The sequence below is a fragment of the Oncorhynchus nerka genome, linkage group LG7 (assembly GCF_034236695.1).
Source record: "Oncorhynchus nerka isolate Pitt River linkage group LG7, Oner_Uvic_2.0, whole genome shotgun sequence".
NCBI lineage: Eukaryota > Metazoa > Chordata > Actinopteri > Salmoniformes > Salmonidae > Oncorhynchus > Oncorhynchus nerka.
Window position 1 is genome coordinate 13,374,363 of NC_088402.1, and position 9,459 is coordinate 13,383,821.

The window sequence follows — 9,459 nt, forward strand, 5'->3', positions numbered from 1 at the left end:
CCCTCCATCCTTATCCTCCTCCCCACTCCTCCATCCTTATCCTCCTCCCCCACTCCTCCATCCTTATCCTCCTCCCCCACTCCTCCCTCCTTATCCTCCTCCCCCACACCTCCATCCTTATCCTCCTCCCCACTCCTCCCTCCTTATCCTCTTCCCCCACACCTCCATCCTTATCCTCCTCCCCCCCTCCCCTCCCTCCTTATCCTCCTCCCTCCTTATCCTCCTCCCCACTCCTCCTCCTTATCCTCCTCCCCCACTCCTCCATCCTTATCCTCCTCCATCCTTATCATCCTCCCCCCTCCTCCATCCTTATCCTCCTCCCCACTCCTCCATCCTTATCCTCCTCCCCCACTCCTCCATCCTTATCCTCCTCCCTCCTTATCCTCTTCCCCCACACCTCCATCCTTATCCTCCTCCCCACTCCTCCCTCCTTATCCTCCTCCCCCGCCTCCCTCCTTATCCTCCTCCCCCACGCCTCCCTCCTTATCCTCCTCCCCCACTCCTTATTCCTCCTCGCTCCTTATCCTCCTCCCCCACTCCTCCCTCCTTATCCTCCTCCCCACTCCTCACTCCTTATCCTCCTCCCCCACTCCTCCATCCTTATCCTCCTCCATCCTTATCCTCCTCCCCCACTCCTCCATCCTTATCCTCCTCCCCCCACTCCTCCATCCTTATCCTCCTCCCTCCTTATCCTCTTCCCCACACCTCCATCCTTATCCTCCTCCCCCACTCCTCCCTCCTTATCTTCCTCCCACACTCCTCCCTCCTTATCTTCCTCCCCCACTCCTCCCTCCCTCCCACTCTTTTTCTCTACTCTTCCTCTCTCATATATTCACAGAGCCAGTGACCAGCGACACAATGTTTAATATGACATAAAACCTATAATTTATTCATCATCTCAAGTAAAACTTTTATGTAGTAAAACGCTCTTTAGAAAAGACGAGTGGCTTCAGCAGTTAGGGGCATATTGCTCTGTGTTTCTCTTTTCCCTAAAGGTACACTCAGTAATATGGCATCATATACAGCGGGGAAACAGAAACAATAACAACAACAGCATTCAAATCTCCTCAAGGGAGGGCACAATTTGGAGACAATAGTTGCAGAGCCAATAGTGGCAGCATTGAATTCTGTTGATGATGATGTTGCTATAAGCAGTTGACCCGCTCCTTTATGATGTCATATTGGGGAGTCTACTTTTAAACAGATAAATAATAACATCTCAAACATCATAATAATAATAATAATAACAACATTATAGCAGAGTGTTTCCCAACTATTTTCTCTGGCCTCCCCTAAACGTTTCATATTTAACCCTGAACTGACATACCTGATTCAATTAGTTAACGGGTGGATGATTAGTTGACTAACTGAACCTGGCTGGCAGTTTAGGGTTAAAACTCAAAATGTGAAATATCTGCCAGTACCTGAGGAAAGGGTTGGGAAACCCTACATTATAGTAATAACATTATTAACAAGTCAACAATATTACAGAAGAATAAAGCCTTATAGCAAATCTGAAATGGCACACTATTCCCTGGCTTATATAGTACACTACTTTTAACCAGAGCTCCCTATTCCCTATAATATAGTACACTACTCTGACCAGGGCCACATGGGTTCTGGTCAAACGTAGGGCATTACAGAATAGGATCTGTGGTCTTGCATTGTGATGTCATGGGGTCGTCACGTCATGCAAACACAACAACATTCTTTAAAACAGAACTTTACATCGTCATGACCACGGCAAGAAAACAACAACAAAACTCTTTTTCATTGGTTCTTTTTTTTCCCTCTGTCGCCCCTCCCCCCATTTTGACATCACACAGGACAGTAACAATCATTTCCTTGTCTCCTGTTTGAAACATTCCAGCATTTCAGCTCCAACTTCAAACCTTTGTATACACAGTTCACTATCTTTACACATCTCACCGTTACCCTGTATAGCTTTACACTTTTATTATTGTCTTTATACAGCTGCCGTCTCATCTGGCACACAGGACCGTCACAGTCTGTCTCCTTTAGAGAAACATAAATACAGTCACTATCACAATAAATAGTCCTATAGCAGTGCTGCCCTGCTCCTAAACACCTGAATACTGTAGGTACATGTGCATGTACTAGTGTGACTACGCCAAGCCTTAACAGAGTAATGTTCTAGATCAGTCAGTGTGACTACGCCAAGCCTTAACAGAGTAATGTTCTAGATCAGTCAGTGTGACTACGCCAAGCCTTAACAGAGTAATGTTCTAGATCAATGTACGCCAAGCCTTAAGTAATGTTCTAGATCAGTGTGACTACGCCAAGCCTTAACAGAGTAATGTTCTAGATCAGTCAGTGTGACTACGCCAAGCCTTAACAGAGTAATGTTCTAGATCAGTCAGTGTGACTACGCCAAGCCTTAACAGAGTAATGCTCTAGATCAGTCAGTGTGACTACGCCAAACCTTAACAGAGTAATGTTCTAGATCAGTCAGTGTGACTACGCCAAGCCTTAACAGAGTAATGTTCTAGATCAGTCAGTGTGACTACGCCTAGATCAGTCCGTGACTACGCCAAGCCTTAACAGAGTAATGTTCTAGATCAGTCAGTGTGACTACGCCAAGCCTTAACAGAGTAATGTTCTAGATCAGTCAGTGTGACTACGCCAAGCCTTAACAGAGTAATGTTCTAGATCAGTCAGTGTGACTACGCCAAGCCTTAACAGAGTAATGTTCTAGATCAGTCAGTGTGACTACGCCAAGCCTTAACAGAGTAATGTTCTAGATCAGTCAGTGTGACTACGCCAAGCCTTAACAGAGTAATGTTCTATCACAGAGTAACAGAGTAATGTTCTAGATCAGTCAGTGTGACTACGCCAAGTCTTAACAGAGTAATGTTCTAGATCAGAGTAAGTCAGTGTGACTACGCCAAGCCTTAACAGGTAATGTTCTAGATCAGTCAGTGTGACTACGCCAAGCCTTAACAGAGTAATGTTCTAGATCAGTCAGTGTGACTACGCCAAGCCTTAACAGAGTAATGTTCTAGATCAGTCAGTGTGACTCACGCCAAGCCTTAACAGAGTAATGTTCTAGATCAGTCAGTGTGACTACGCCAAGCCTTAACAGAGTAATGTTCTAGATCAGTCAGTGTGACTACGCCAAGCCTTAACAGAGTAATGTTCTAGATCAGTCAGTGTGACTACGCCAAGCCTTAACAGAGTAATGTTCTAGATCAGTCAGTGTGACTGCGCCAAGCCTTAACGGGGTAATGTTCTAGATCAGTGTAAAATGCATTGGCTGGGATTGAACCCAGGCCACGTTGCTTAGTGAAATCTGTGTGTAACAGGCATTGGCTGGGATTGAACCCAGGCCACGTTGCTTAGTGAAATCTGTGTGTAACAGGCATTGGCTGGGATTGAACCCAGGCCACGTTGCTTAGTGAAATCTGTGTGTAACAGGCATTGGCTGGGATTGAACCCAGGCCACGTTGCTTAGTGAAATCTGTGTGTAACAGGCATTGGCTGGGATTGAACCCAGGCCACGTTGCTTAGTGAAATCTGTGTGTAACAGGCATTGAAATAACAGAACAATCTCTTCAGTCAGTAAAAGTGTAACAACAATATAATAACTCTCTATAATACCATGTTATAACATCTAATAACAATGTGTAATGTTATGACCTTTTATGGTATGGCAGGACCAGGCTGTTGTTGTTACTATGGAGACATGTGAAAAGCCGTGCGTCTGTATAACCGAATATGGCATCTCTTTCCCATCTGGGCATTTTGCAACATCCAGAGGCTCACCATGTGGCCTGAACACACACAGTACACATCTACTGTATGTCTACTCTGTCCATATATACACACTGTACATTTATACCATCCATTAATATCTGCAGTCACATGACCGCTTCCTCTACCGACGATCCTCAATACAGTGAAACTGACGGTTCATTTCAGAGCAGAAACAGAACACGCAGTCTCAGTAACTGGAGAGTAGCTTAACGACTGTATTCACCACAGAACAATAACGAATGGCTGCCTGTCCTCTTCAAAGGCTTTCTCATCTGTCAACGTTTGACCCTCATAGAAAAACTATCTGAATTTAGGTTTTGCCAGATATTCATTTTCAGTCTGAACGCCACCTCAGTGTGCAGCTCTGTGGTTGGCTGGCTGAATCAGTCTTCTGAAGTGTGGTTGCCTGGCTATTTCAGGATGTTGAACTGTGATTGGCTGAGAGACAGTGGCTCGCATGGCACCTTTGATACAGGAAGTGTATTTTCTGTGGTTCTGTGGAGGTCAAAAGTTCCTCTGGGAGTGTGTGTGTTCAGGCGCGTGGTTCCAGTTTGTGTGACAGTTGAAAGAGTGTCTGTTGATTGTCGATGATGTGTAAGTGGTGAACACTCGCCCTGACCTCAGGATTGTCGCTGCCCACCACCTCGTTACCTAGGAGACAGACACACAGATCAGGTATATACAGTATATATTAACACAGACGCACAAACACACAAACAAACAAACACACGCACACAACATACCCAGTTGGTCGCTTTGGCAGTGGCGAATCAGACGCACTATGTCGGCGATCATGTGCTGAGGGGGGTCAGGGCATACAAGAGAGTCAGTCACCAGGGTAACGGTTACACACACACACACACACACACACACACACACACACACGCCTCACCAGTTTCTGGAAGTTCACCAGGTTGTCCTGAAAGGTTTTGTTTCCCTCGTGGATGAAGGTGATGTCTTTCAACAGCAGGGGCATGAAAGGGATCTTAGGAGGCTTCATCTTCTTGAAGGCATCTCTGTAGGCTTTATGGTTCAGAGACGGGTCCTGGAGAGAGACAGAGACAGAGAGGGAGAAGAGACAGAGAAGAGACAGAGAGGGAGAAGAGGAGAAGAGACAGAGAGGGAGAAGAGACAGAGAAGAGACAGAGAGAGAAGAGACAGAGAAGGAGAAGAGACAGAGACAGAGAGGGAGAAGAGACAGAGACAGAGAGGGAGAAGAGACAGAGACAGAGAGGGAGAAGAGACAGAGAAGAGACAGAGAGGGAGAAGAGACAGAGAAGGAGAAGAGACAGAGAGGGAGAAGAGACAGAAGGAGAAGAGACAGAGAGGGAGAAGAGACAGAGAAGGAGAAGAGACAGAGACAGAGAGGGAGAAGAGACAGAGACAGAGAGGGAGAAGAGACAGAGACAGAGACAGAGAGGGAGAAGAGACAGAGAGAGACAGAGAGGGAGAAGAGACAGAGACAGAGAGGGAGAAGAGACAGAGACAGAGAGAGAGGACAGAGAGAGAGGACAGAGAGAGAGGACAGAGAGAGGACAGAGAGAGAGAGGACAGAGAGAGAAGACAGAGAAAGAAGACAGAGAGAGAAGACAGAGAGAGAGGAGACAGAGAGAGAGAGAGAGAGGAGACAGAGAGAGAGGAGACAGACAGAGAGAGAGGAGACAGAGAGAGAGACAGAGACAGACCGAGAGAGAGAGAGGAGACAGAGACAGAGAGAGAGAGAGAGGAGACAGAGATAGAGACAGAGACAGACAGAGACAGAGAGAGAGAAGTTAGGGTTAGGAGTCAGTGTAAGGTAAGGGATTTCAGGTCAGAGGTTTGGCTGAGGGTTAGGAGTCAGTGTAAGGTAAGGGATTTCAGGTCAGTTTGGCTTAGGGTTAGGAGTCAGTGTAAGGTAAGGGATTTCAGGTCAGAGGTTTGGCTGAGGGTTAGGAGTCAGTGTAAGGTAAGGGAGTTCAGGTCAGAGGTTTGGCTTAAGGTTAGGAGTCAGTGTAAGGTAAGGGAGTTCAGGTCAGAGGTTTGGCTGAGGTTAGGAGTCAGTGTAAGGTAAGGGATTTCAGGTCAGAGGTTTGGCTGAGGGTAGTGTGGATTTGAACTGAAAGGCTGTTACGCCAATAGCCTTGACATTTGTTAATTCATTTGTTAAGTCTTCCTAACTATTTTCCACCAGCTTTGTCAAGAAGAATATTACTTTAATAAACCAATGAGAATGAGTCTTACTGTGATCAACTTTAATAAACCAATGAGAATGAGTCTTACTGTGATCAACTTTAATAAACCAATGAGAATGAGTCTTACTGTGATCAACTCCAGTTCGGAGAAAATCTTCTTGAATTTCCCCGGAACCTTCTGAACGTAAACAGAGGGAACAGAGTTACACACCCACAGACACAGCCACACCCACACCACAGCCACACCCACACACACCCACGGCCACAGCCACGGCCACACCCACAGCCACACCCACACCTACAGCCACACCCACAGCCACGGCCACACCCACAGCCACGGCCACAGCCACACCCACAGCCACGGCCACAGCCACAGCCACACCCACACACTGTTTCTGTCTGTCTCCCTTACCTCCCAGGTTATATTGAGTCTACTGACTGCTGCAGTGTTTAGTCCCATGATGATGGCAAATGCTGAGTTCAGGTTCCTCTGGGCCTTACAGCTGAACAACACAAAAGAGGAATTACACAGAGCCTTCAGAAAGTATTCACACCTCTTGTCTTATTCCACATTTTGTTGTCTTACAGTCTGAAATAAAAATGGATTAAATAGATTTTTTCTTGGGTATGACGCTACAAGCTTGGCACACCTGTACTTGGGGAGTTTCTCCCATTCTACTCTGTAGATCCTCTCAAGCTCTGTCAGGTTGGATGGGGAGCGTCGCTGCACAGCCATTTTTCAAGTCTCTACAGAGATGTTAGATCAGGTTGAAGTCCAGGCTCTGAGTGGGCCACTCAAGGACATTCAGAGACTTGTCCCAAAGCCACTCCTGTGTTGTCTTGGCTGTGTGATTAGAGTTGTTGTCCTGTTTTAAGGTGAACCTTCCCCCACAGAGGAACTCTGGATATCCAAGAGACCAAGGCCCGTCTCCCCGATTGGTCAGTTTGGCCGGGCGGCCAGCTCTAGGAAGAGTCCCGGTGGTACAAAACGTCTTCCATTTAAGAATGATGGAGGCCACTGTGTTCTTGGGGACCTTCAATGCTGCAGACATGTTTTGGTGCCCTTCCCCAGATCTGTGTCTCAACACAATCCTGTCTCGGAGCTCTACGGACAATTCCTTCGGCATCATGGTTTGGTTTTTGCTCTGACATGCACTGTCAGCTGTGGGACCTTATATAGAAAGGTGTGTGACTTTCCAAATCATGTCCAATCAATTGAATTTACCACAGGTGGACTCCAATCAAGTTGTAGAAACTAGATGTAGATGTACCTGAGCTCAATTTCAAGTCTCCAAAAATGTCTAAAAACCTGTTTTCGCTTTGGCCCTATGGGTTATTGTATGTAGATTTATGAGGGAAAAAATAAATGTAATACATTTTAGAATAGGACTGTTACTTAACAAAATGTGGCGTCTGAATAGTTACTGAATGCACTATACACACAATACCCCGTAATGACAAAATTAAAACATGTTTTTATAAATGATTGCTAATTTATTGAAAGTGAAATACAGAAATATATAATACCCAGAAAGACTCACAGCTGTAATAGCTGCCAAAGTGGATTCTAATGTATTTATTCAGCACATGATCGCCGACATAGTGCGTCTGATTGGCCACTGCCAAAGCGTCCAACTGGGTATGTTGTGTATTCACACCCCTGAATAAATACATTAGAATCCCCTTTGGCAGCGATTACAGCTGTGAGTCTTTCTGGGTAAGTCTCTAAGAGTGATTACAGCTGTGAGTCTTTCTGGGTAAGTTTCTAAGAGTGATTACAGCTGTGAGTCTTTCTGGGTAAGTCTCTAAGAGTGATTACAGCTGTGAGTCTTTCTGGGTAAGTCTCTAAGAGTGATTACAGCTGTGAGTCTTTCTGGGTAAGTTTCTAAGAGTGATTACAGCTGTGAGTCTTTCTGGGTAAGTCTCTAAGAGTGATTACAGCTGTGAGTCTTTCTGGGTAAGTCTCTAAGAGTGATTACAGCTGTGAGTCTTTCTGGGTAAGTTTCTAAGAGTGATTACAGCTGTGAGTCTTTCTGGGTAAGTCTCTAAGAGTGATTACAGCTGTGAGTCTTTCTGGGTAAGTCTCTAAGAGTGATTACAGCTGTGAGTCTTTCTGGGTAAGTTTCTAAGAGCTTTGTACACCTGGATTGTACAATATTTGCCCATTATTCTTTATAAAAATTCTTCAAGCTCTGTCAAGTTTGTTGTTGATCATTGCTAGACAGACATTTTGTATTTATTATAGATCCACACCATTTATTATAGCATGACTCTTCACAGTCCTCGCTGTTCCATAAAGTGTATTTTTATCTTTTAAAAAATAATCTGATTTTACTGCTTGCACTTGATGTGAAATAGAGTTCCATGTATTCATGGCTCTATGTAGTAATGTGGAATAGAGTTCCATGTATTCATGGCTCTATGTAGTACTGTGGAATAGAGTTCCATGTATTCATGGCTCTATGTAGTACTGTGGAATAGAGTTCCATGTAGTCATGGCTCTATGTAGTACTGTGGAATAGAGTTCCATGTATTCATGGCTCTATGTAGTACTGTGGAATAGAGTTCCATGTAGTCATGGCTCTATGTAGTACTGTGGAATAGAGTTCCACGTAGTCATGGCTCTATGTAGTACTGTGGAATAGAGTTCCATGTAGTCATGACTCTATGTAGTACTGTGGAATAGAGTTCCATGTAGTCATGACTCTATGTAGTACTGTGCGCCTCCCATAGTCTGTTCTGGACTTGGGGACTGTGAAGAGACCTCTGGTGGCATGTATTGTGGGGTATGCATGGGTGTCTGAGCTGTGTGCCAGTAGTTTAGACAGACAGCTCGGTGCATTCAACACGTCAATACCTCTCATAAATACAAGTAGTGATGAAATCAATCTCTCCTCCACTTTGAACCATGAGAGATTGACATGCATATTATTAATGTTAGATCTATGTGTACACTTAAGGGCCAGCTGTGCTGCCCTGTTCTGGGCCAGTTGTAATTTTCTCAAGTCAGTCTTTGTGGCACCTGACCACACGACTGAACAGTAGTCCAGGTGTGACAAAACTAGGGCCTGTAGGACCTGCCTTGTTGATAGTGTTGTTAAGAAGGTAGAAACCAGGGTCTGTAGGACCTGCCTTGTTGATAGTGTTGTTAAGAAGGAAGAAACCAGGGCCTGTAGGACCTGCCTTGTTGATAGTGTTGTTAAGAAGGAAGAAACCAGGGCCTGTAGGACCTGCCTTGTTGACAGTGTTGTTAAGAAGGAAGAAACCAGGGCCTGTAGGACCTGCCTTGTTGATAGTGTTGTTAAGAAGGAAGAAACCAGGGCCTGTAGGACCTGCCTTGTTGATAGTGTTGTTAAGAAGGAAGAAACCAGGGCCTGTAGGACCTGCCTTGTTGATAGTGTTGTTAAGAAGGAAGAGCAGTGCTTTATTATGGGCAGACTTCTCCCCATCAATATATTAATCAATATATTTTGACCATGACAGTTAATAATCTAGGGTTATTCCAAGAAGGTAC

General features: G+C 45.1%; 1 protein-coding gene across 1 annotated transcript in view; it reads right to left on the bottom strand.

The window, feature by feature from the left end:
* Positions 1–2,924: 2,924 nt before the first annotated feature.
* The window catches only part of LOC115123372 (rap guanine nucleotide exchange factor 5-like), a 92,742-nt gene continuing 86,207 nt past the window's right edge, over positions 2,925–9,459 (bottom strand). The window contains exons 21-25 of the mRNA XM_065020237.1: positions 6,358–6,448; positions 6,073–6,123; positions 4,667–4,819; positions 4,518–4,572; positions 2,925–4,425 (exon numbers count right to left, since the gene is read on the bottom strand). Coding sequence (XP_064876309.1) covers positions 4,307–4,425; positions 4,518–4,572; positions 4,667–4,819; positions 6,073–6,123; positions 6,358–6,448 — 469 coding nt within the window. The 3' untranslated portion in view covers positions 2,925–4,306. The remainder of the gene's footprint in view (positions 4,426–4,517; positions 4,573–4,666; positions 4,820–6,072; positions 6,124–6,357; positions 6,449–9,459) is intronic.